Source organism: Danio aesculapii, chromosome 11 (assembly GCF_903798145.1).
Source record: "Danio aesculapii chromosome 11, fDanAes4.1, whole genome shotgun sequence".
In the NCBI taxonomy this organism is placed as follows: Eukaryota; Metazoa; Chordata; class Actinopteri; order Cypriniformes; family Danionidae; genus Danio; species Danio aesculapii.
The window spans coordinates 23,528,817-23,556,035 of record NC_079445.1 but is presented as its reverse complement, the minus strand read 5'-3'; the positions used below and the strand labels follow the sequence as shown (position 1 = coordinate 23,556,035).

At 36.0% G+C, this 27,219-nt stretch overlaps 3 protein-coding genes across 9 annotated transcripts in view; all 3 read left to right on the top strand.

The window, feature by feature from the left end:
• plekha6 (pleckstrin homology domain containing, family A member 6) overlaps window positions 1-9,698 on the top strand; it is a 179,336-nt gene extending 169,638 nt beyond the window's left edge. For all 7 annotated transcript variants that reach the window (XM_056468260.1, XM_056468258.1, XM_056468256.1 and 4 more), the window contains 3 exons: window positions 1,139-1,281; window positions 1,985-2,081; window positions 7,504-9,698. In XM_056468260.1, the coding sequence (XP_056324235.1) occupies window positions 1,139-1,281; window positions 1,985-2,079 (238 nt within the window). In that variant the 3' untranslated portion in view covers window positions 2,080-2,081; window positions 7,504-9,698. The remainder of the gene's footprint in view (window positions 1-1,138; window positions 1,282-1,984; window positions 2,082-7,503) is intronic.
• Window positions 9,699-17,520: 7,822 nt separating this feature from the next.
• Window positions 17,521-21,392, top strand: golt1a (golgi transport 1A). The gene is made up of 5 exons (XM_056468352.1): window positions 17,521-17,651; window positions 17,903-17,994; window positions 20,403-20,581; window positions 20,788-20,851; window positions 20,991-21,392. Exons 1-5 carry the CDS (start codon window positions 17,627-17,629, stop codon window positions 21,030-21,032), a joined length of 402 nt encoding a protein of 133 aa, XP_056324327.1. The 5' UTR covers window positions 17,521-17,626; the 3' UTR covers window positions 21,033-21,392.
• A 3,386-nt stretch (window positions 21,393-24,778) lies between these two features.
• On the top strand, window positions 24,779-26,270 carry kiss1 (KiSS-1 metastasis suppressor). The gene is made up of 2 exons (XM_056468554.1): window positions 24,779-24,863; window positions 25,811-26,270. Exons 1-2 carry the CDS (start codon window positions 24,779-24,781, stop codon window positions 26,074-26,076), a joined length of 351 nt encoding a protein of 116 aa, XP_056324529.1. The 3' UTR covers window positions 26,077-26,270.
• Window positions 26,271-27,219: the final 949 nt, after the last annotated feature.

Here is a 27,219-nt window from a genome sequence, read left to right as displayed (position 1 = left end):
CTCTTTTTTATGATTTAATATTAATATTATGGTTCTTCTGAGTGTGCCAGTTTAGGTTCAGTTCAAAACACAATTCAGATTTTTTTATTATAATGTGTTAAAAAGTGTCATGTTGGAGGCCTGTCCACAGTTCGCTGATTTAGGGGTGTCTTGCTTCACATGTTGATTAGTTTCGGCTTCCCGCCCAACATAACAAGGGGGCGGAGCCATGAGCTCACCCGCTTTTTGTTTGGGCAGACTGAGAGAAGAAGCATGAGTGAGAGGATCAGCAATCAGTCAAACATATACGACTCGGACACAGACCAAGCAGAGAGTACAAAATCATTTGTGTCTTTGTATAGTTTTACAGCCAACTGTGTGCTAGTTTCAAGTACCGAGCTTGTACACAGAAACTAATAACCACGCACACTGAATTAACTTTGACTGAGGCACGGGATGCATCGCTCGAAGCCGCGACACGGCACACCATACACTCTCTGTGGAGCGGCAGAAACATGAAGTGTCCCGAATCATCGTGCCGTTGTGTGTACCCTGATAGAAACCTATGTTTAGAATTCTAAAATGCATGGTGCAGCGTCAGGTGTAGCAGCACCTAGTTAAGATCACAGGGAGCTTCTGTGATCGCAAGAAATGCAAACAGCTGAAGTATAAGGTAGACTCAATGAGAAGTACACATGTTTGCAAACCTACCTAAAGATACAACCAATAATTCCGATTAGAGCGATAATGTGGAGAATATTGCTCTTGTGTTGAGCCCAATGAGCGTTGCATCTAAAAATAGAGCAAGGGTGTTCCTTTAGTGATATTGCTTCGACTCACGCTGAAAATGGCGGACGTGAAGCAACAAACTGAGGATATGATGACGCGCCTGTCAATCAATATTGGTGGGCGGGGGGACCGCACTCCTACGTAAAGTTGCGGTTGATCTGAAAACCGCTCCAATTGGTCCAGCATTTTTTATGTTGTTAAATTGAAAAAAAGCACTGGGTGTGCTTATATCACCCCAATATGACGGTCTATACACCATATATGCACATATGTCTGTTCAGACAGCTTGAAAAGTAGATTTTTTACCATAGGTGCCCTTTGAGTGCATCTGATGTTCATCCTAATCTTCTTTATTCTGCCTTTTCTCCAGTCTGCAAAATGTGGTGCCGGTACTGGACGGGCCAGTGGAGGGACCCAGCAACCCAGAGCAGCAGCTCCACGAGCAGGAGAAACGCATCGAGATCTCCTGTGCTCTGGCCGCCGAGGCGTCTCGTCGAAGCCGGCTGCTCTCCGGTGAGGAAGCCTGCCGCCCTGAGGAGCCGGGGCGAGCTGTGACCCCAACTGTCTGACCCTCATACCCTTTCAATGTCACATGCTCTTCTATGTCCTCAAAGCACACTTCACCACACTTCAGTGCTGAGGTTGCACTTTAAATACACATTCTTTGTTTACCGTTAAGCAAAAATGATATTATGATTTATTTTTATGATCAAAATCTGCATTCAGAAGATTCTCATGTAAGCTGAAATCTAGATGTGTGACCTCTGTACTGAAGCACACTGTCAATTTCCATCTAGAATCACTGGGAAACTGAGATAGAGTGAGATTTTGCTCAAAATGAATGATTATGAATATATTCAGAATCATTAGTGTGATAAAAGAGGACAAACATCAGTATAAAGATTATATATTTAAGGTAAAAAAACACATTTGTTTTATGTAAGCTGCTAAATTAAGATTTATAAAACAACCAAAATGCAAAAAATTCTTGCTGATTTCAGCATCATGCATTGGATGTTTTCTGTCATTTCATTTCACGTTTATTTAAAATCAGAAAAAATGCTGTTAGCATGTATTCATTTTATCTGGCTTGTGGCTCTGTGAGAGGACAGTATTTACAATCTCCTCTCCATCCCACAATTCCTTTTTCAGTTGCTTCATGGCATACATTTTCATTTAATTTTTTCCCCCCCTTCATGATTCCACTGCATTGCAGCCCAGTGTGTCCCCAGCCCCCCTGCCTCCCCAACCAGCCTGGTCCCTCCCCCTTCTGCTGACTACTCTGACTCCTCCCACATCATGAAGGTGTGAAGGTGAGTCCCGCCCACTGCACAACAAACCCCGCTCCCTCCTTTTACATCCGGTTCCTCACACAGTCTCTACCTGGTCCTGCTCATTATATGCCTTCGCCTACTTTCTGTAGATCTAGAAGTATAACGACCCAGAATAGTCATGCTTCACATACAGAAAAATGAAATTGAGTTATAAATGTGATTAACTGCTTATTTGTGGAGACTCTACAAACAGCTCCCGTAGAACGGCTTTCATTGTGTATAAATCTTGACACAGAGAGTAAACAAGCTAACAATAAGCAGCTGCTTATTGCATTAATATTCAGTGATAATTAGAAACACGTGACAACAGTTTTGTGAAAGGCCACATTTGAACACGCTCTGCACTAGAATGTGAAACTGCACTTGTGGTTCATTAACAGTTCATTAAAGCGTTTTCACCTGCTGGGATCACGTGGGAAGCAAGTGCAGATATTTTAGCAACAACCGTTGTACGATTTCTCACCTTATTAACTGTTGGGTCTGAAACAAACATACACAAGTATGCAAATGCTGATGGGATTGTTTAACCAAATGCATTGTGAAACACAATGCATTTAACCTGCATATCTCTGATGGTTGTTAACCTCAGCGTTTAAAAGACTCACATGTGTGATAGTTTGAACTGTAACTATGCAGATCATGCCTCAAATGGTGCAAATAATAGGAGCCAGGCTCTGTTTTCATTTTGTATTAAGATGATTGTTTTTTTGTTTTATAATTTCAACCACTTTCCTGATTTCTTTGCAGAGGTCTATCTATATATGAATGTATATATGAGCTTATTATGATCTTTATATCTATAATGTAAAACAAGCTCACACAGTTTATATATAAACACTAAAGGAGACTACAGAATAACAATACACATGGGTAACACAAAAAACTGGGTAACACTTTAAATAATGGTCCATTAGTTAATGTTAGTTAATATATTTACTAACATTAACTATTAGTAATACATTTATTACAGCAGGAGTGCCCAAAAGTTTTAGTATGAATGGCCAAAAAACAGATATTATTGAGAGACGTGGGGCGAAGGTAAATATACCAATCTATATTACATTAAAGTTGCCATGGGTATTTTCCTAATTTATTTTTATAATAGTTCTAAATAAAAAGAAAATGTTTCTTTAAATCATATTAACTAATGCAGTATAACTTTTTAAATGATAACCTATTGCAATAATAACAAACACGTTTGCATATATAAGACAGTGGAGTTCAATGCTGAATACACTAGTCAAGCAGAGTCTGCCTTTGACTTGATTTGCTTACCAAAGTCTTCGCAGTGCCGGGTGACAGTACATATACTATATATATATTTAAACAAAATCTGATTGATTTACACCATTTTATTAAAACAATTAATTTCAGTTAGCTTTTGACAATAAAACTAACAAACAAAGGGTTACATTAAATGTGAAATGACAATCTCTAAATTACCCCTCTCATTCTCCCTCGTTTTTTGGATGGGATGGCGAGCCGAATCAAGTTTGTGCATGTCTGTATTACAGTATTTGTTCATTTTTGTTAACATTAGTAAATGTATTTAATAGCTAAATAACGTTAGTTTTTTTTTTTTTTTTTTTAATAAACTTTTATTTAGAAAAGAAGAAATGTACAATATAAATCAGGAAGTAATCTGTAGGAGACTGGAGCACAAGTACATACAATGACAAAGTGATAAGAACAATAAAAAACAATAATTAATAGAAATAAAAAAGAACAAAATAAAGAGAGGGGAATTAAATTAAATTAAAAAAAGAAAAAAAAACCCAGAAAGCATTAAAGACTAACTTACTGGAAGCATGATATTTTTATAAGTTTCTATTAACTTGCAGAATTTTTTGTCGTTTGATAAACGTATAGCTTTAAGCAAGGAATCAATTTTAATTTAAAAAAATGGGCAAATGAGGGTGAGGATTTAAGAATTTTTTGTTTGTGGATAAAGAATTTAATATTCTTATAATTCTTATAAAGCATATAATATAAAAAAGTTATATATATATATTTCATTTTTATTATTGGCATTAGAATAATAACAAATAATATCTTTCAATTTTAAGATTTGTTTTGTTGATTGTGATTTATTTAAATAATTATATTAATAATTAAATAACAATATAGATCTGACCAAAACTTTTGTAAGATTTTACATGTAAAAAACATGTGTCAAAGTTTCCTCATTTTCCTGGCAGAAAGAACAAGTAATTGCAATATCAGTAAATTTTGAGATAAATGCATTGACCGGGTATATTTTGTGTAGAATTTTAAAATGGATTAATAACATTAGTTCATGTTAACTCGGAGTGCATTAACTAATGTTAACAAGCACAAATTTTAATTTGAATAATGCATTAGTTAAAATTGAACTATGATTAATAAATGCTTTACAAGATTGTTCATACTTAGGTAATGTTAGTAAATACATTGATCAATGGACCATTATTCTAAAGTGTTACCGAAAACTGTATGAATTAAGTGTGTTTGAGTTGGAATCGGAGCTGATGCAAAAAATGCTTTGCTTTTTCTTACTTCAAGAAGCATTTTCTTGACAAGTAAAAAATTTTTTTATTTTTAAGTTATTCCTTAAAACAAGGAAAACATTATATAAAATATTATTTTGCTCATGCCATTGGCAGATTATTTAATAACTCACCATTTTTTTAAAAATAAGAAACTAGTTTTTACTTGTCAGGAAAATGCTTCATAATTTAAGAATTTTGGGGTATTTGGACTAGAAAGAAGACAGAACTTTATGTAAGAAAAGCATTTTTCTCTGTGTTAGAGTAGATTTTTTCAGATTGTTTTGTTTTTAAACCCAAACTAAACCAAAACAAGTTTAAATTATCATCTGGTTAGTCTGCTGTAACAACACGTCCTGTAACATTTAAGAATTTGTTCAATTCGATTAGTTCAAGGTGTAGAATAGTTTGACTACATGAACGTCTGAACTACTTAAATTCATTTTCGACTAGTTCTTAAAGACTGAAGACCTGCTTTTTAAAATCTTTTTTCACAGAAGTGCACCAAACAAGTAACAATAAATGAGAAAACCCATATTACCCATGTTAGCAAGTGAAAGTAAATAAATAGGATGAAAATGGCAACTATGATGAATACCTTGGTTGCATCACATGTTGTGATCACATGTTCGGTTATGCCGAGTTCAGACTGCATGATTTTCAAAGTAGTTGCATCATAGATGTGTCGCATCGGTGCTGTGTTTACACTTTAGGATTGTTCAGCGACAGGTGGTTTCACACTGTATGACTTTACAATAAAAAAAAATCCCCGACATGTTGTCTTGGTCCACAAACTACGTCTCACAACCAAACACACGCAAGAAGTGACATAGAAACAATGCAAGGTCACATAGGATATATTTTGTTATTAACTGCATAATGAGAAAGAAGCCTTTAGTGGGGTAGAAAATGTACTTTTAGAAAAGGGAATTAGCAATTTTTCTCAAACTTCATTGTGATATTGCTCCGATGACACATCAAACAGACACGGACGGGTGCTTCTGCCAAATTTCCACTAGTTTTTCCTTCATTTCTTGGGTCCAGATATACTGTAAAGAAGCTCTTTTAACTTCTCCCCCAACCTTCCGCTGGCCCGCAGATACCCATACTAGTGCATGCTGCTCTCTCATTGGATGTAGGTGATCACTGATGTTATTTTCAGTCAGAACGCATTTCACATGGCATGATTTGAATCACAGACAGCTCAAGATAGCATGCAAAATGTCTCATGGATGTTGGAGAATCATCTGCGATTCTCTGAGATCGCGTGTTTGATAGTTAACACTCTGTGATTGTTTTCATGTGAACAAGCACCAATTTGCCTGTGATTTTCAGGCATTTGTCTGCGATTTTTTTTTTTAACACCTGTCGGCAAGGAGATTGGGGATTAGTTAAAAGTGCTCCTTCTCAGTTTATTTGAACCCAAAAATGGAGGAAAAACTAGTGTTTGGCAGGAGCACCCGTGTCTGTTTGACATGCCATCTGAGCAATATCACTACCAGATATACTACAAAAGATATACTACGTTACCTTGTTGTTTCCACTTCTCGCATGTGTTTACAGTTTTCGGACAGAGACAAAGTTGTCGGTGATTCTTCCTATTGTAAAGTCATGCAGTGTGAAACCCCCTGTCGCCGATTCATCTTGCAGTGTAAGCATAGAAGCGATAAAACGCTACCCCAGAAAGTAATGCGGTGTGAAAACATCTGTGACACGACTACTTTGAAAATCCTGAACTCGGCATTAGATGGAGATTATTGGTCTTTTGTGGCTGTTTGAATACATTCAACCACATGACTGTTTACATTATCAAAGCGAATTGATGCACTATTGACTGCCACTGGAAATAAGAAACATTTTCTACCTCATTTAGGGGCCGATCACACCGAACGTGCTTTTTGCATTTTTTTTATAGTTTTTTAATGATATACTAAAGGCCGCGAGCGGCGACGCGGTGGCGCAGTTCGTCTTACAGCAAGAAGGTCGCTGGTTCGAGCCTCAGCTGGGTCAGTTGGCGTTTCTATGTAGAGTTTGCATGTTCTCCCCGTGTTTGCATGGGTTTCCTCCAGGTGCTCCGGTTTCCCCCAAAAGTCCAAAGACATGTGGTATAGGTGAATTGGGTAGGCTAAATTGTCTGTAGTGTATGTGTGTGTATGGATGTTTCTCAGTGAAGGGTTGCGGCTGGAAGGCCTAAAGCGTTTTGTTCGCTGCTTATGGGCCCTGCGCCTCTCGTTTTTACCGTTGTGCGCTGTGCACTCTCAATTGAAAAAGTCAACTCTGAGCAGAAAAAGTGTGTTCCGTCAGTCGCCGAAACCAATCAAATGAAAGCAGAGGCGGGGTTTCCGTTGAGGTGACAGCAGTGTTTGTGTTGTCAAGAAGACTATAAAAGACATTTGAAGATGGAGGAGAGACTTGTGGTTGCTGATTTGGTGCTGTATGAAATCTTAAATTTCACAATATTATTAAATATTACAATTATTCCAATATCAACAGCAACACTCTCGCACAATACCCAGATGATTCAGTCATTGCCTAGTGACCTAAAAAGTGAACCGTGCTTCTTTTTTTCTTGTCAATAAAATAGGCAGTGTGGTGCGCCTCACGTTTATAGAACGGAAAATCGTATTCGGTGTGATCGCCCCCTTATATATGTATTTAGCATTTCACACTTATGATCAGATTGACTAAAATTAAAAAACGACATAAGAGACTATTTCCTTTTTGGGTGTACTGTAAACGCATCCACATGAATAGAGTTTGTTTCAGACCTTAATGTATTTTTTTTTGTTTGTTTGACATTCTTTTGTTATAAAATACAGCAGTCTCTGACAATACATTTCTTCTCCTTTTCTCATCGCTCTCTCCTTTATTCCCAGCTCAAGCTCTTGCAGCTGTAAAATTTGACGATGAACCCTTCTGAGTGTCCAGCAGATAAAGAAAAGATGGAAAAACCCCACCGAACATCGAGAACATTTGTTTCGCCTCTGCCAAACATTATATTTCTTTCACTTACTTTACACAATACCACGCTGAGAAATATTTCATGATGTTTGGACATCTGCGGAGAGCGCTGGTTATCTGTCTCCACATAACCCACGGCAGAGCTACATGATTCAATTAACCAACCATTTTGACTTGGTTTTTCGGAGGATCTCAGTCAAATTTAAAAAAAAAAAAAGAAAAAAAAAGCTACAAAACTAGCCAGGAAGTGGACGATGTTTACAGATTCATATCTGCTCTCTGTCCCGTTACGGGGACTTGAGTGCGTACAAGCAACATGATGCTACAGCTGCTCAGGGCGGATTCTGCAGACACAAGCACGTTCGTGACAGGAAAGAGTAAAAGAAGTGAACAGAGGAGAATAGCCATGCTCGAGGAGGTGGTGAAAACCAGACGAAGGACTACAGCGAAGTTGTCGAAGCTCAGTTTATCTGAAAGTCAGATTTTGTAACCGCTGGAATGATAATTGTCTGTGTACAAGCGACCGCTGAGAATTTATGAACGAAAAACCCAGTCGGAGACTTGGAACAATTGGAGATCCTTGTTGTTTTGATCCAAAAGATGTTGTTGATACAAGAAGACTTGGCGTTGGGCACTTCCCCTCCATCAATGTTAAAGGCCAGACTCACTGTGACTCCTCCTGGCCCTTTATCTTTCCCACGATCCTCTCCGGTTTCACTATTGGGATCTCGAGAACCCTTCAACATTGCAGTCTCTCAAACCATTGCCAGGCCTTGTGTATCTATAAAGAAAGCGTATATATACATATATATATTGATATGACTATTACTCTAATCTTTGCATCAAAGCCATGTGGACTCATCATAATAGTGCTTTTACTGCTAGGACAGTAGTTACCAAATGGTACCTAAATACTTGTGAGCGTGCGTGTGTGTGTGCGTTAGATTAATAAGAAAGCCGAAACATTGGAAGTGTCCTTAGAGTTGTAAGTCTGCTTGTTGAATCAACACGTGTTCATTCGAGGCCAGCAACTTGCATTACAGCCTGTATATACAAAATGAGGTTAAATTATGTATCCTGTTGCCCCAACAGAATATCAAAGCCCTTTTTGAGCTGTGGATCGATTATTGTGCCATTTGGAGATTCATTTGGCGTTTTTTTGTTTGTGTGTGTGTGTGTAAATATAGATCGACATGGAATTAAATGGAACAATATTTTGGATTATTTTTCTATCGCTGGTAATTACCTCTGTAATCAAGCAGCTTGATTATAATGTATCGTTAAAGTAAAGAACTATTTGCCAAACCATATAAATCTCCTGTTTTGTACTTGGCCCATATCAAAAGGTTTCAAATGCCATGCAAGTTGTTAGCCCATACTGTGCTTTCTGCTTGTCTTTTTTTTTAATGTAAATCAATCTGTCTTTGATCTAACGTTTGACTAAACACTGGCCTCCGCTTTGTATGTGAGAATTTATTTGTTTTTGTTTCTTCCGTCAAGAACTGTCACGGATATTTTTCGGTTTTTATTCCAAAACACAACAGCAACAAAATGAATTAAGCTTTGAACACAGTATGATCTGGAAAAGAGAAACTGTTTACTTTTAAGTAAAAACAGCCCTGAAGGGGAAGACAGAGATCTATTTTTATCTTTTTTTTCATTCTTCAGACAAAATCAATGCTTCGCCTATTTTTCTACGATGTATAAAATGAGGTTTGAGCTTTGTAAATTGACTCAAGAGAGTTTTGATCTGATATATTACGGGGAAACTGATCGAGGCTGATATATTTTTAATTTATTGAGCGAAACTTTACAGCATCCTTTCAGAGGCCTTGTTTAACAGTCAGTTTTAAGTGTTATTTTGTAAGTCGTGGTTGGAACGGTCAAGAAATATGTAGCAAGTGAGATTGACTAACTGAAAATAAGCACATTGGACTGTGTAAATATTTTTTTTTGTCAATAAAACACTGTATGTCTTCATATTTACCGTAATTAATACTATTTTAAGGAAAAAACGAGACTGCTTGAGCTATGCAAACCCAACAAAATAATACTTAATGTGCTTGCTTTAGAAGTACCCTCATGCAATAAAGTGAATGTATTTAAACACCTTTATGTAATTAAAACTCTTCATTTGTTCATACCGCTTTCCTTCAGGTTGATTTAAAGATATAGTTCAACACAATCTCACGGCAATTTGTAACTTTTTTTTTAGTGGCTAATTCGTATGATCTAATTCGTACAATTTAGTACGATTTGCTCATCCTCCAATGACGGTTGGGTTTAGGGGCGGGGTTAGGTGCCACGCCTCCTTTTTAAAATCGTACCATTTCGTACGACTGAACTCGTACGAATTCGTACGAATTAGCCACTAAACTGTCAAAACGTAAAATACTTACGTTTTCTCGTGAGATCAGGCTGTATAGTTCATGTTCTTAATCAAAATCACAAATCATTTGCACTCATTATCCACAAGTTTGCTGGAAACAAAATATGTTTTGGAAAATGTTGGCTGTATTACTCCTGGTCACACTTTATTTTGATGTTCCGTTTGTTGAATATGTTACATTGCATTGACATGCCAACTAATTGACCCTTCGCCTAAGCCCCGCCCTCTTTGGTTTCTGTTGTTACGCCTGTCGAGCTTTCGTACCTGGCACTATTCCAATATGTATGCACCGGTGTCAGACATTCCCAGGGATATAATTAATCATTTTTGGCAAATAGGTGAGATATCTGAGAAAGCCAGACAAAAAAAGGACTACAGTTTGCATTCCAGGGGAATATTCACAACATAATACACAACCGATTAGAAAATAATTGAATCAGAATTGAAGCTAGGTTAGCTTAGCCGCCTCATACGCTGTCCATTCAACAGCTTAGTTCATGCAGAGCAGGTAGGTGAAATTTAAAATAGTCTAATAATAGCAAATTAAACCATGATGTCTCTATTTTTTTTAGCTAAAAAGCCTGATAGACTAATTGTTGTGCAATGAAATATAGCGTTACTAACCGACGAGGAAACACGAAGGACAGTGTTTCTATATAATTGATGGATTTGTGCCAAATATTAGCATCATTGACCCATAAAAATCTACAGTACCGATAACTATCAGCATGTTTGTGTGCTTTTATACAGTTTCTATTCTAATTTGCAGTTAAGTGGAAATAATTAATTGAAATGCAAACCAAAGTATAAATAGCAGAAGTGAACAAATAGATTTTCCCTACCAGCAAATATTAATCAGACACCAAATATAAAAGCAGACACTAACCCGGTATAACGCCGTCACCAATGACTAAGTCTCTAAAAGACTGACGAAAACATTGGTGAATTGTAGCTGTGACATGGACATGGTGGTTATGTTATTGAAAAACAGCTGCGAGTGATCGCAAGTGCTCAGTTTGGGATCCTATGTCTGTTTTGTTCTGTTGATATGTCATTTCAAATATTCGTAGCTTGAAACAGATGGAAATATGACTGGATTGTGCTCGCTCTTACAGCTATGGCTTAAACGCAGTAGTGCTCATAATATCAAGCGAAAAAAAGAAGAAAAAGAGTATTTTTGTAGGAAACACAGTTTAGATCTTATTAGGGTAAGAGGTGTGTGAGTTATTGCTGTCTATCACTGAATGTGTCAGGAATATTGAAAACAAACCCAACTAAAACCCCACTCTTTTAGCGCCCCTCACAGAGCTTGATCCACGCTGGCATTTCTCCCTTTGGGTTTTAGGTTTTGGAAAGGGAAAGAAATTCCACCACCCCATCCAAAGTTTTAGGATACTGGGTATCATATTTGCACAATCCATATGCACAACGCTTTGGCTTGTTTCCCTGGCTTGAAAGATTGACACACTTCCTGCGCGTAGCTACGGTTGCTAAGCCACGATTGGTATGTTGCGGTTTTCGGATGGGGCTTAACGAAGAGTCAGTTCTCATTAGATTATAAGTAGGCTGTTAGGTTGGGGTTAGGGTTATGGTTAGTGTAAGTTGACATGTACTTGCTAAGTTTTTTTATAGTCAGTTAAATGTCAGTTGAAGGAGCAGTATCAACAGATATATTAAGCAGACAGTCTACTAATACTCAAATGGACCATCAAAATAAAGTGTTACCTGACTCCTTCCTACTATGGAAGCCAGTGGTTCATTCTCAACATTTTTTGTTTGTTTGTTTTGTTTACACTTTATTGTCCCCAATGGGGAAATTTGCCTTGGACTCTAGGCCCACATTTGCATACACTGAACAGAAACAGACATCAAAAGCATAAATCAACACACACATTCAATCATCAGCGAATATTACATATTTAAAAGTCTAATAGATGTAGGTAAAAAAAGATTTCTTAAAACGATTATATCTGCACCTAGGCAGGCTGTATTGTTGTTCAGAAGGCAGTAACTCATACTCACAAAACAAACTGTGCGAGGGGTCAGCTAATATTTTAATACCTTCGTCCTGATTGCTCATAGAGAGATTGTAAGGATTGATATTACGTTTTCCCTATGATTCTCATAGCTGTCTTCACCAGCCCTCCAAGCCTAGCTTTAGATTAAACTGTAATGTTTCCTTACCACACAGTAAATCCATAGCGTATTATGCTTTCAATCACAGCTTTGTAAAATATAAAACATAATTTTTTGCTGTACCCCAAAAACTTTCAATCTCAAAAACAATGCAGTCGCTGCTGCACACGAGAAAAATGACTGTCTACATACGGACCCCAGGTAAGCAAACTATCTATGTGAGATCTCAATAACCACAGATGAATTATTTCCAATTGACTTTGGATCAAAGATCTTTTCTTCAGTTTTGTTGATATTAATAAGATGGTTTGAAGAGCACCATTTCACAAACCTTTCAAACTCTAAATGGTAGACTGAGGGGTTACTGTGTTCATACAAAAGGCTAAGTACCGCCGGAATCATCTGAGTATTTTACTATAAGTATCCTGGAATTATGACTTACACAGTCATTTGTAAACAAAATTGGGGAGCTAACACAGCCTTGGGGAACACCTGTGCTTGTCCTTCTGATCTCTGATAAGCTGTTATTAACTCTGACCTGTTGCCTTCGATTAGTTAAAAACTAATAGTACCATTTAATTAAAAAGGCATTTACACTTAACAGCCCCATTTTATTTATTTTTCTGATCAGACTGTGGGGTTTAATTGTATCAAAGGCTGAACTGAAATCAACAAATAATAGACGTGCATAGGCCTTTGGACTTTCTAGGTGTTTAACTACAGCATTAGTTATAATGTTAATAGCATCTGCCGTATTACGACCTTGTCTGTAAGCCAACTGGAGTGGATCTAAAAATGGTTTTACCTCTGTCTTCAGTAAAGAAACCATATACTTTTCAAAACACTTCATAATACATGATGTCAGGGCTATTGGTCTGAAGTCATTATTCTTCACTGGACATGCTATCTTTGGAAATAAGAGAATTTTTCCAAGCGTCAAGAACAATTTGACAGCCTTCAGAATGTTGAAAACAGAGCACCAGGCATAAGTAAGCTCCTTGGCACATGATTTTAAAAGAGCAGCTGAAATGCCATCAGGACCAGTAGACTTCCTAGTATTAATGTGCTTAAAAAGTGAACAAACCTTCTGAGAATTAACACTCTAAAACAATTGTCCTCACTTTAAAAAAAAAACATCCCAACCTTCATGCATTTGCTTTGTGTTTAATAACTTGAGTGAATACAGTTTCATTTTTGGGGTGATCTATCCCTTTAAGGTGACAGTAAAAGAAAGCAAGAACGAATTCATTTGAATTCTCTCAAACTTACACAGAGAAAAGGCACACATAACAACAAGACAGATTTCACTCACACTTAAAAACAGACTGAGCTTTAATGCATGCTTTTCATTGCAAGCATGAGGCCGTATTACAAGATTATTTACCAAGGAAACTCTTTGCAGCATCTTGTGAGGTAAATGGATAATTATATTACTAGTATCGGTAAAATGAATACATTAAGTCTGTTTTGGCAGTTGAAAATGGAAAATCTGCAACCAAAGCATTCCAACATTTGTTTTTGTTTTTTTTTTTCACAGGAATCCCACCACATATTTATGACCCACAATCTTTTCTAAGCCTCTTGTAACCTTGCTTGTAAGCAGGGAAGTTTAGTGCTGAAGGCTGGCTTAGTTCATCGTGCACTTGCATTTAATTTGAAGAATGGGGCTTTTCTTGGAAAGCAGCTATAAATTCTGTGTATTACGACAATAACAACAAGCAAACAGTGAAAACCAAGAAAAGGTGTCAGCATTTTCGATTATGAAGCAAGTTAGTAACCCTAAATATATATATAATACAGACCAAAGCAAAGAGTTATATTATCGACGTTGTCTATAATAGTCAAAGTTGTTAAACCTGTGGCTACATGTGTAATGGAAAATAAAGAGCTTGTTTGAAATGGTTTCAATAGATACTAGGAAGAGGAATGTGAGATCTGGCTGAAGAAAAAAAAAATATTCATAATAAAATATTGGCAGGACTACACTGTTGTCAGTGTATCAACGTAGCTAGGGATGAAAAATAAAAGAAGAAACAGGTTTGTATATATTTTAGGGAGTTCATTTAGTACATTTGGTTAAATTGCATTATGGATTGGCTACATCATCTGCTTATTAATAACTAATTCACCATATAAACCAATATTTGGGCCCAAAAATATTGATTTATTTACTTACTTAGCCTGGCATGGTAAAAAAAAACTCATTTATTGGCCCCTCAAAGACAATCAATTCCTACTACATACTTTCTTCCCCAATTTTAGTTGACTTTAACTTCTATAAAGTGGAGGAACAGATTAAGAAACAGTTGCCACAAATGAATAAATTGGTGGGAATAAATAGTTTTTGCTTCCACATGTGCTCCATATTATCTCAATTTCCGCAGAGTAAAACACATTTGAACATATAAACTGAACTAGCCACAAAACTAACACTACAATACAATTACAGCACTGTTAATACTCTTTTTAGTTCACAGTTAAATAATTAGTTGCAGATCTACTCATGACACTATTTTAACTGAGGCACAAGATGGCGGGAGCAGATTTTCTGTGCATATTCAGGGAAATGAAAGTTATAGACTGATATAAAGCATTGCCATCAGTGGTCGTGGAATATTAGTGAACTTTCTGAACTCTGATTTGCTACTCTTGATTATGCAGAATCAAGTATTCCAGCAACATAAAAAGGTATTTGCTACTTTTCTCACAGTCACAGCTTTTTTACTACTATTTGGACATGCTTGCGACTGACAAAAAATCAGAATTGCTCAATATCAACAAAGAATTGCAAGACATACAGTTAATTTGAGTTTACATCATACAAGTCTGAGTTTACATCTCACAATTCTGAGTTTACATCTTCAGCCTAATCTCACGAGAAAATGTACTGTAAGTATTTAATGTTTTGTCAGTTTAGTGGCTAATTTGTACGAATTCGTAAGAGTTCAGTTGTATGAAATTGTAACCCAATCCCACCCCTAAACCCAACCGTCATTGGGGGATTAGCAAATCGCACTAAATTGTACAAATTAGATTGTACGAATTCATACGTATTAGCTACTAAATCAAAAATTTAGGAATTGCCGTGAGTACATCAAGTTCAGTTGGAGAAAGAAATGCTGATCTCTTTTTTAAGATGTTGCCATGGTGATTCGTAATATATGCGCTTCATTGCTAATGCCTTTTTATAGTCGCGGTGTGCGCGCTTAACTCTTGAGTCTTTCTACTCAAAGTTGATTGACCTAACTCAGATCAGCTGTTCTGAAACCAAAAATTCTGATTTTTTAATCTCTCTGTAAATTAACTCAGAGTTCAAGTTTAAACTTCGAGTTGGTTGAACCTCCTTACTGACACAGGCCCCAGATGTTTTACAATGTGCTCAACCTGCTGGTTTGTCCATTTAAACACATTTTCATCACCATATGATCTCTTATTACAAACCTTTTTTAATACACATACTGGATATTTTTTATTTTATTTTTTAATACACATACTTGTTCGGTCAAAGTGTTTCTATCGTAGTTTGTGCGCAACTATTCTTATCGAGTAACAAGTTTATCCTACTCAGTTATGCGCATGTTTTTTTATGTACATTTTCAAAATTTATGCACATCTTGCCGTTTCCATCAACCGTTTTTTATGCGCATATCCAAAATGCACATAAAATAGGAGGGTGGAAACGTAAGGCTAAGGCGAGAAATACAGCTTCATCTTTAAAAAAAGGGGAGGTGACAGACAGAAACTCTGAGTTTAGAGAACAAAACCTGCTCCTGACCAGGTTCGGTTCACAGAGTAAGTTAACACGGTAACTGACTCTGAGTTAAAGTTACCTCTCTTTCAAAAACAGGCTTGACTTACCCTGCTTTCTCGTGTTTGACAAACCTGCCATTTTGAAATAGAAAACCCAGAGTTTCTCTCATTTCAGGGTTAACATACTCTGAGTTTTCACTTAACCTCCTTTCTGAAATGGAGTGACATCTCACAATTTTGTTTACATCTTACAAGTCTCGTCTTACAATTCTGAGTTGACATCTCGCAGTTCTGAGTTTACATCTTACAAGTCTAAATTTACATCTTACAAATCTGAGTTTACGCCTTACAATTCTGAGTTTACATCTTACAAGTCAGAGTTTACATCTCACAATTCTGAGTTTACATCTAACAAGTCTGAGTTTACATCTTACAAGTCTGAGTTGACATCTCACAATTCTGAGTTGACATCTTACAAGTCTGAGTTGACATCTCACAATTCTGAGTTGACATCTTACAAGTCTGAGTTTACATCCTACAAGTCTGAGTTTACGTCTCACAATTCTGAGTTGACATCTAACAAGTCTGAGTTTACATCTTACAAGTCTGTGTTTACGTCTCACAATTCTGAGTTGACATCTCACAAGTCTGAGTTTACATCTTACAAGTCTGTGTTTACGTCTCACAATTCTGAGTTGACATCTAACAAGTCTGAGTTGACATCTTACAAGTCTGAGTTTACATCTTACAAGTCTGAGTTGACATCTAAAAAGTCTGTGTTTACAACTTACAAGTCTGTGTTTACGTCTCACAATTCTGAGTTGACATCTAACAAGTCTGAGTTGACATCTTACAAGTCTGAGTTGACATCTCACAAGTCTGAGTTTACATCTTACAAGTCTGAATTGACATCTTACAAGTCTGTGTTTACATCTTACAAGTCTGTTTACGTCTCACAATTCTGAGTTGACATCTCGCAATTCTGAGTTCACGTCTCATAATTTTGTGAGTTCGCAATTCTGACTTTACTGGACATCTTGCAAAATTCTGACTGTTTTTGCAATTCTGAGAAGACTTGCAATTCTGAGTAGAAGAAGACTTGTGCGACCGCCTTTATGCTTCTTTCCTGAACTTGAAGATATAATTGGCTGAATTGTAGAGATGCTGAATTAAGATTGTGTAGTTTTCTCTATTATGAGTTTTCATATTGTTAATAGGTTTACAAATTCTTTCTCACAAATCGGAGTTACCATCTTACTATACTGACTTTGTTTTGAACAGTTCTAATCTCACACTTCTGAGTTTACATCTTACAATTGCAGGTTTACATCACAATTCTGAGTTTACATGACCATTAATGGAGGACTTCTACACCAAAATAGGTCTCTAAAATATTGAATTTAATGTTTAATTATTTATTTGTTGTCATTTTTGAATATTGGCTATGAATGTTTGTCATATCAATAAAGCAAGCAGAAAGGATGGTGTACTGTATGTGACAACACCAGCTTAGAGTCATTTTAGGGATGTGACGTAAGTAAATAAGTAGACACATATTTCTGTGGATGAGGGAATGAGCTGATAGTGTAAATGAGATAAAGTGATCACAGTGTTCACTCTCATCATTCTAATAGGTTTAGTTAATGTTTACCTTATACGCCAGGGTTCAAAAGTCAAGTATTTGTGTGAAAGACACAAACCGGTAAGAACAGAGAACCTAAAACTGGGAGATTTGAGTTAAGAAGGACAACAGAAGGAAAACCATGATCACAATCACAGAGTTTCAGAGTGAGTGACTTTCACTGAATATAAATGAACAAATATATAATCAACTGAACAGAATTTATATGATCAACTGAACAGAAACAGACTTCAAGTAAATTGTCAGAGTTCTTGTCAATGAAAAAACAAATGTGAGTTCATTTAGACCTTGCTTTGTTAGCTAGATTTGTCATCTTCCATCACAGTTAGTATGACCACAGTAATATTTTATTAACTAGTATTACAGTTGTAACCAATCTGTTGTGGCTAAATTCTAGAGATCGGTGTGGGTCTGTCAGGGTTCGGCGTGTTCTTTGTGCTGTTTGGGATTCTGCTGTACTTTGACTCAGTCCTGTTGGCGTTTGGAAACGTAAGTGCATTTAGATATGACACATACTGTAAAGTTATCTAGATCTCAGCTCATAGAGAATGCTTCTGAAAGAGACACCCACAAATTTTTCGCCAAAAAAATGGATGATTGACCACTTTTGAATTATACATTGTAAAAAAATGTATTGACAAAAAGCCAAGACAACAGATATGTTTATGTTGCTTTAACCTACTTTAATAAGTTGATCAGGTTTCAACTATTTTTTTTAAGTTTTAGAAAGTTTAGCATATTTTTAGCCCGTTTGATTGATGCAAGTTGAGATGACTTTCGTGTTTATTTGATTCAACTAAAAAATGTAGGGCAACAAGAATTTTTTGACAGCGTAAGCTTCTGTCTTTATTCTTAGTGTTTGAGATATTTAAGTTTATTTCTTTAAAAAATATAGCACTCAATATAGTAAAAATAATATGGTAATCGAGCTTTCTATATAGTCACAAAATATACTGCGTAAAAATACATCACATAATGTAAACTTGTAAATAAATTCTGATAAAAATGTCAGATAGACCCAAGGTGAAAAAGTTTGTCATCTGTATAAGCAAAATATGGACATGTCCATAAAGGCATAACACATAAATTGTTAAAACAACTTCCATTTTTGATTAAGAAATAAATTCCTATTTTTGGGAAGTAAACTATATGTAAAAGTTTACTAATTTATTAAGTAAATAAAATAATACTTATTCTATTCATTAAGTATGCATTACATTTCACAATGTTGCAATTTTTACGGAATTTTGAATCTAATAAATGAAGTCTTTCTGAGCATAAGATACTTTTTAAAGAGACGTTTTTAAAGAGACGTTCCTTTTTAAAGAGACAGCACGAAACTGCCTGAAGTTATTTTATTTAAAGATAAGGATATACAGAATAATTTTTTTTATAGGATGCTATAAATCAGAGATGCCCAAAGTAGGGTCTGCGGGCTAATGTTGGCCTATTATAACCTTTGATTTGTCCCACAATCCCATCTGAGAAAAGAGTGAAAGTGATGGAGAGGGTTGGGGCGAATGCCCTTAAAAGAGATTGTCGTTTCTGAATTGACGTAACCTTTTTTTGTTTATTTTATTGTTTGCTGAGCTACAAAAAAAGCCAACTCAAATAAAATCAAGACAAAACTTCCCTTCTGTTATAAATGAGATTCTTTTGTTTTTTACTGTAATACATGAATTATAAAATGTTATAATATAATATAAATATTACAAAGTGTTAATATAAAGCAATGTTTTTTTAAATATTATTAAATAGCCCCTATTATGCATTATAAAAGGTCAAATTTTGGTTTTGGGGGTCTCTAATAACAGGCTGATTTCTATGCAAGGTCAAAAAACACTTTCATTGTCTCATAATATGCATTTAATTTTGCCTAATTATCCCAACGACTCCTATATGATTCGTTCAGCGATTCCCAAACCCCTCCTTAGCATAAGGCTAAACTGTGCTGATTGGTCCGATGACCCAGTCTGTTGTGATTGGTCGACTGCATTCAGCGTGAGACAGAGAGAACTGCCCACCATGGCTTATCAATAATTTTGAAGTAGGCAGAGTGTATGTGTGAGCCCAATGCAGGAGTGCATTAAAGCAATGCAGTTAAACACCAGCATATTGCTCTATTCTTAACTATGACACACATTCAGTATTAATCCACACAGTGGCAAAAGCTGAACTATTTTCAAACTTGACCGCTGCATGTGTGTAGAAACAGCTGACGGTGGCCATAGCAATGACAACTGGCAGAGGATCACAAGCTCACAAACACGTTTAAATCTGTAAAGAAATAGTTTTTTGGTTTTTAACGTGCTTTTAGACACGATATGAGAATACAAAGAGTTAACCAGATACACTACAAGCTGCGTAGAGCTGTTACAAGTAACAAAACACAGTTAAATGTTGCAAGCTAAAGAAAACAAAGAGGCACTTACTTACACGTGTGAAATGGAGGAAAAAACTGATCCATGAACTGTGCACTGTAAAGTTCCTGTCAAGCTCTGACAAAGTCCCATACATCAATAGTCTTTCCTGATCCTTACTTTAACAAACGGCTGCGATCTGCTGCAATGTTTGTCTTCCTCTTTTTCTTTCTACAGTGGGGGTTCAATTTCCCCGGGTCTGCATGCGCAACAAATGGTTGGGGCTTGAGTTCCATATCGACGTCATACCAACCACATTTACTCTATTTGGCAACTACAGTTGCAACTAGAATTTACTTTTGGCCCACTAGCTTCAATCAAGGTTGTTTTTTGGCCCTTCATAAGAAAAGGTTTGGGCACCAAAACTTCGATTTCGTAGTGACTTTTAAGAAAATCTTCCAGCTCAAACTTCAGAATAGCCCTGTATATTATTTATAACTAATTATTAATTTAGTATACTGATCCTCCTTTTCTCAGATTCTGTTTCTGTCTGGTCTGGCCTTTATCATCGGTTTAAAAAGGACGGCCCACTTCTTCTTCCAGAGGCAGAAGCTCAGAAGCTCCGCCTTCTTTCTAGGAGGCGTGGCTTTAGTTCTGCTTAGATGGCCTCGTATTGGCATGTTAGTAGAGACATATGGCTTCGTGCTTCTATTCAAGTGAGTAAACAGTTGAATCATTTCCTGGCCTCATTTGACCTCCATCTGATTAAGACTTCAAACCAATATATTTGCCTCATTTTACAACCTTTATTTTTATTGATTTGAAAACATGCTGTTTCTCTGCTTGAAGTGGCCTCTTTTCCACTATACCTCTTTCCAGAAATGTATGAAATTATATTTCCTATTCCTTGTATTGTTTGTAGATCTTTTTTCCCAGTGGCTTTTGGTTTCCTTGCAACAGTTTTCAACATTCCCTTTTTAACAACGGTAAGCCGTTTTACGATACTTGGATCATAGATACTAATTAAAGTTAAGCGCAACAGCATATTTCTTTTTACAGCTTAACAATTAAGCATTCAGGCACCGACTAAAGTGTTTCTCATTGTTCCTGTTCTCTCTCTTTCAGATTTTAAACAAGTTATCTGGTAGTAGTACATCAATGGTGTAAAAGCAGATTCTGGGAGAAAACATTCAAAACTATGTGTGTGTGTGTGTGTGTGTGTGTGTGTGCGTGCGTGCGTGCGTGCGTGTGTGTGTGTGTGTATGCAATTTTAGAGGACCTCTTAAAAATTCTCAGTTTTTCCTGGATTTACTGGATTTATTAGGTATGGGTTTAGAAAAAAAATTCTTTCCAAATTTTAAAACACTTAGCTATAAATCTATACATTTTCAATCCAGAGAAATTGAGAATTTTGTAGATAATTATCTTGTCGTTTTTATTTTATATTTGTGTTTTCTTTATTTTAGTATTGTTGTCACTATGTTAGTTAACCCTTATATTATATTATAATAAATAAATTTACCATTACATGTCCAGTGTTCCAGAATGTTTTTTTTTTCTTTTGTGTTTATTAATTTCTATTTTAAAGGTTTCATAGAATGGTTTTACAGGTCCATTTTCAATTCAGGAATTGGCCCTACTAGGATATGGTTGGCTTTGACCATATTTGGAAGAGTCATGACTAATAAAAACCTTTGCTCTGATGCTCCAGCAGCTCATGCTAGTGCCACACACACACAAACACTAACATACTAAACAATGTAGTCTTAAAAACACACATTGAAAATAAAAAAATATTTTGAACAAATTTACTAGATTATTTTTAAATGACAACCTTTTTACCTGAAGTGGTGGAGGTTTATTTCAGCTAGATGTGTAGTGGATGAAATACAGGTTACATTATAATTATTCTTGATGAAAAGGCCATGGGATTTCATGTATATAACCGCTGCATGAACATATGAGTTTTATGAAGTTAATTGGCATCATTTCTTTCAAGAAAAATCTCAGTAAGAGCTAAGTGATATGGCACAGTCCATACACATAAATTAAACACATATTTAAAAGTGAACATGTGTCTGTTGCCTCCTTACAAACATACCAGCCTGATCTCATGAGGAAAATAGTTAACTGTATGCTACAAACAAAACATAATTTCATTTTTAATAATAATTGTATTTATTATGACACTGTTTTACACTATTTCTTTTCAATGGGTTAAAGTAAAAAAAAAGACTGTTGAAATAAAAAAGAAATACTTTTATGCTATTCAGGAGCCATATGCACCCAATGACAGATCAAATCTGCTTCTCTCTCTTTCAAGTTCAAAGCAAACTTGAATGCCAAAGCATTTTACTATATGTATATGTAATATTAGTGGCCGTTAATATACCTGAGCGGCCTGCCCAAGTAAAATCTATGTGTGGGAAGCACTGGAGTTTAATCATACAAAAATGTATGATTTTTAAAAAGAGGCGTAGCAACCAACCCCACCCCTAAACCCAACTGTCATTGGGGGATTAGCAAATTGTACTAAATTGTACTAATGAGATCATTCAATTACATACAAATTAGCCACTAAATCAAAAAGTTACGAATTGCCGCGCGGATAGCATTGAACATACCTGTCTTTTGCCTCATTACAAGCATAGGCAGCAAATTCCACAATATACACATTAAACTCTTCTGGGTTTGCTTCTTCTGGGTTTGCCTCTTCTGGGTGTCACCAAATAGATTTATAATCCATATATCCCGCATTTTCAGATGAACTGTAAACATATGAGACACTTCCTTGCCATGCATGGTGGCCTGCCTAACAGAACTGCTTACTCTTCCTTAAAGCCTGTCCTGTTTTCAAAATAAGAGTCTGATTTACATAGTAAGTATAATACAAGCTTAAATAAACTTAAATTAGAATAGTAAGATATTATATAACTTAAATATATGCAAAATAACTTTAAAGTAAACTAAAAAATAAAATAAAATTGTTGTAATCTCACTAGGAAACATTGTGGTCAATCAAATGCTGCTGGGGTGTGCATACTGTATTAGTGATGGTACTTTATACTATACAATGCTGTTTGAGGCTCTCGGTATGTCATTTCCATGTAGGTTACTGAACTATTGTTATTCAGGTATCCTTAGGTATATCCAGATTTTCATTTCATGTCACCTTTTAAATATAACAATACCGATACAATACCAGAATTTGAAATGCGCAAAACACATGTGCTCTGCACTTTTGTGAACAAAAAATAAAACTCATTTACCTGAGCTTATTTTAGAGAAGTGCTTATCCAATCAGCTCATTCCCATTCCATCTGTCAGCACCACACAACTTCAATGAACTCTGCTCAAATAGAAAATCAAATGAATGATATTGAGTTCAAATATTTGAAGGCTTTGTGGTTGGAGAATGTTCCGGTGAAGAGGGACGGGTGGTGGACCGACCCCGGGGCCAAAAGACAAGATCAGAGGGAAAGAGGGGAGGGTTGTGGAGGTCTGCAACCCACCGAGGTGCCTATGACGCATGTGATACTGCTGTATGAGAAAGATAAATTGTCTGAAGTTTGTATGAAGTGAACACAAGCTCCATACCTGCAAGTGTAAAGGTAAGCTGTTTGCACCATTGTCATGTAACGTTTACGATTGCGTTCATAGATGCATCTATGTTATTGTGTGTTTGTGTTGTTGTGGATGAGGGCTGGGGGGTTATGTGTGCATTCTGTGTGAAGGTCTGTTTGAAGTCTTTACAGGGTTTTGAGAAAAAGAGTAATATATTTGCTCTATAAATCACCATATGAGATTTATTGATCATTTAAGTTTGTTTTTCTTTAATCAGAAGATCCGGTCATTATAAATAGACGTTTTATGAATCTATCAACAGTTTCTTTAAAAGAAAGGACAAAACAAAAGAAGAATCTAGTAAGGATGTACTTCTATGCAACTGATAAAAAGGAGTTTTCAAGCAACAAGACAATTAAGGTGTGATACAGATTTAATTTGTTTAAAATATTGAAGTGAAAATGACTGAAGACCCCTACTAAAATTTTACCAAATTAATTATTTTGGGAATTTAATCCTAAAACATAATAAGAATCATTTAATTACACATTCAGTTAACATGCAGCACTAAAAACATTAATATTGTGTCAATTTAAATCATTTTGCAGCAAAAAAAGATTTAAATTAAATTTTTTTAAATTAAATTACAATACAGTACAGTTTTGTATGGTTATTTATGTATTTACTGTATATATATACAGGTCAAAATATATTGTTTAATTTAAATAAATGTTAAATGTTTCATCTTTCTTTTAAACTATTTAAAACGCTTAGTTAGACACTTGACATGCTTCTTATGTATATGGATTCTCTTCTTTCAGTTTAATTTGATGCAAATATGAATCTGGGATGACTTTGACCCGTGTATGAACTGATACTGCTTAATATGATTCAACAGACAGATCAGGTTATGATGAATAATTAAAAATGTTATGTTTTTTTATTGTTGAATTATAATTTTTCAGAGGCAACTGTTGAATTTTTTTAATATATATTTGTTTTTTATATATATTTTGAAAATGTATTTTATATTTTGGTTATTATATTTGTTCGTTTTTATATATTTAATTCTTACACCTGTGAATAGAATAGCACAGCAGTAAAGGTGAGAGGCGGATTTCTGATGCTTTTGATAGCTTAAATTCTTTTTGAAGTGTGTGTGTGTGTGTGTGTGTGGGCATGTGTGAGTTCATAAGTCTGAAAAGATGGATGAATGCCACTGAATCGTGTGATCAAATAAGCAAAACTAAAAAGCATTAAACATTCCGAAGACTATGCATGTTTTTAATCTTTTTGCTTTTCATTTTTTTTCTTTTCTTTCAGAACTCTTGTTTCTGAAACACATTAAAATGATGCTGCTTACTGTCATGTTGATATTGTCAGTGGCGAGGGTACACACAAACCCCTCTGGGCATTTTCAGTATTACTTAGAAGGTAAGTTCACTAAATATTCTTTACAAATATGGTTCTATTTGTTAATTTCAGTTAAGAGTGAAAATGAACAATAATTTATGAAATGATTTCAAAATGTAAAAAGACAGTTGTATAAAGACCTGAGCTAACATCAATCAGCTATCAACAAACACTAATATCTTTTATCTATAACAAAGATGTATAAATATGGTGGCATGGTGGCTCAGTGGTTAGCACTGTCGCCTCACAACAAGAAGGTTGCTGGTTTGAGTCCCGGCTGGATCAGTCGGCATTTCAATGTGGATTGTACATGTTCTCCTCGTGTTTGTGTGGGTTTCTTCCAGGTGCTCTGGTTTCCCCCACAGTCCAAAGACATGCGCTATAGGTGAATTGAATAAAAATTCAATTGGCTGTAGTGTACTGTGTGTGAATGTGAGAGTGTTTCCCAGTACTGGGTTGTGGCTGGACGGGAATCCGCTGCATAAAACATATGCTGGAATAGTTGGTGGTTCATTCTGCTGTGGTGACCCTTGATAAATAAGAGACTAAACCAAAGGAAAAGGAATGAATGGTGGTATAATAACTTAAAACAAATGTGTTGTCAAATATATGAATGTACAGTTTTTGTGATGTTACTTTGCTCAACACTGAGCATAACTTGTTAGTCTTAAAAATAAAGATTCTTTATTGACATCAAGGGTTCCATGATGAACCTTTAACATCCATAGGATCGTTTCATTTCACAAAAATAGAGTTGAAAAGGATTTTTTAGTTCATTAAAATGGAGGAGTTGTGTTCTTTGAAGAAGTTCTTTGGAAGGTTCACTGGAGAATAAAAGAAACATCTTCATGGCCTCACTGTGAAAACTCCATTTCGGTTCTTCATGACACCTTAACTTTTTAGAGTATTGGGCATTAGAAGATATGCAACATCCATAAGCACAGATTCACTGTGTCTCATATCTCCAGATGAAACTCCAGAGGAAACATCACTCCGGGTCCTAAGGGGAACCGACACTCGTCCCACAGCTGGATCTCCTCCATCTAAACTCTCAGCGCTCTTCTCTCTCGGTGCAGGTCCGCAGAGAAACACATGGTGGTGGTCTCCTGAAAGTCCTTACACCAAGAGGAGGCAGAATGTCGCTTACTACAATCTCAACTCCTTTGGCCTCCGCTATGGCAAGAGAGAACAGGACATGCTCACACGATTGAAACAGAAGAGTCCTGTAAAGTGAAGGACCATTAATGTCCTCTGGTGTTTTATCATTTACGTAAATACATGTTTTCTATTTTTATTTCTGTTGTTTTGTTAGGTGTATTAATTTCATTTGGGTGTTTAATTGGGGATGTATTTTTAATTATTATTTTTCTGTGGGTCTTCTCCGAGGTATTTGACTTCACCTTTTGGGTGTTTAAAAAAAAAAGAAAAAGACAAGAAAAAAGACAAATAAATGGACCTGACTCCAAGGGTTCATAAAATAAGTGATTTTATTTGTCCAGTGTTCTTTTATGTTATGTCCTTGACCACAGACCAGGGTTGTAACAGTGATTATTAAATAGCCTATGTGATTGCCATTAATGATATGGATCTGATCTGTGGATGGACCATTAGTAGAATGCTGCAGTTCATAATTTTCATTACAAATGAGTTTGTTTCATTTCTTGGAGCTGATTGGTCAACAGCTGACTGTTTTACCCAGCAATCATTTTATCATTATGGCACACCTTCAGCAAGCACCATATGCCTATTTTAGTTAGAATACTGTGTGTTATTTAAGCAAGGAAGAATGAGTGACCCCTGCTGGTTTATTATTGCATTATTCACCTTCAAGCTACGGTCACACTCGGCTTTGTGTGTGCGAAATTCTGTCACCCGGCGCTGCGAAAAGGGGTGGGATTAAACAAGCTTAAGCTACGGTCACACTTGACTTTTCCTCCCATAGACTTCCATTCAAACGCACGCGAATGCGTCAGACCGGAAACACAGGGTCATGCGTCAAGTTTCGCATGTTGCTGCGGTGCAAAATTCAAGCTTGGTGAACTCTGACCTGCGAAATCGCATCACTTGACTGCGTGAGATCAATCGAGGATCAAAACATGACCTCTCTGAACAGAAATTTAAAACATGGAGCAATCGCTGGCTTTTTTAAATGTCTAATCATCTTGTTTAATCCCGTCCCTTTTCGCAGTGCCGCATGACAGAATTTCGCACACTCAAAGCCCAATGTGACCGCAGCTTTATTAGACATTTAAAAAAGCGAGTGATTGCTTCATGTTTTATATTTCTGCCCAGAGAGGTGCTGTTTTGATCCTTGATTGGTCTCATGCAGCCAAGTGATGCGATTTCGCAGGTTAGAGTTCACCAAGCTTGAACTTTG

Excerpts from the sequence above, each read along its gene's own strand:
- golt1a (XM_056468352.1), top strand. The coding sequence starts at position 17,627 with ATGATCACAATCACAGAGTTTCAGA. Across the intron at positions 17,995-20,402 it reads TCCTGTTGGCGTTTGGAAAC|ATTCTGTTTCTGTCTGGTCT; the intron begins GTAAGTGCATTT and ends TCCTTTTCTCAG. Across the intron at positions 20,582-20,787 it reads GGCTTCGTGCTTCTATTCAA|ATCTTTTTTCCCAGTGGCTT; the intron begins GTGAGTAAACAG and ends TATTGTTTGTAG.
- kiss1 (XM_056468554.1), top strand. The coding sequence starts at position 24,779 with ATGATGCTGCTTACTGTCATGTTGATATTGTCAGTGGCGAGGGTACAC. Across the intron at positions 24,864-25,810 it reads TTTTCAGTATTACTTAGAAG|ATGAAACTCCAGAGGAAACA; the intron begins GTAAGTTCACTA and ends TCATATCTCCAG.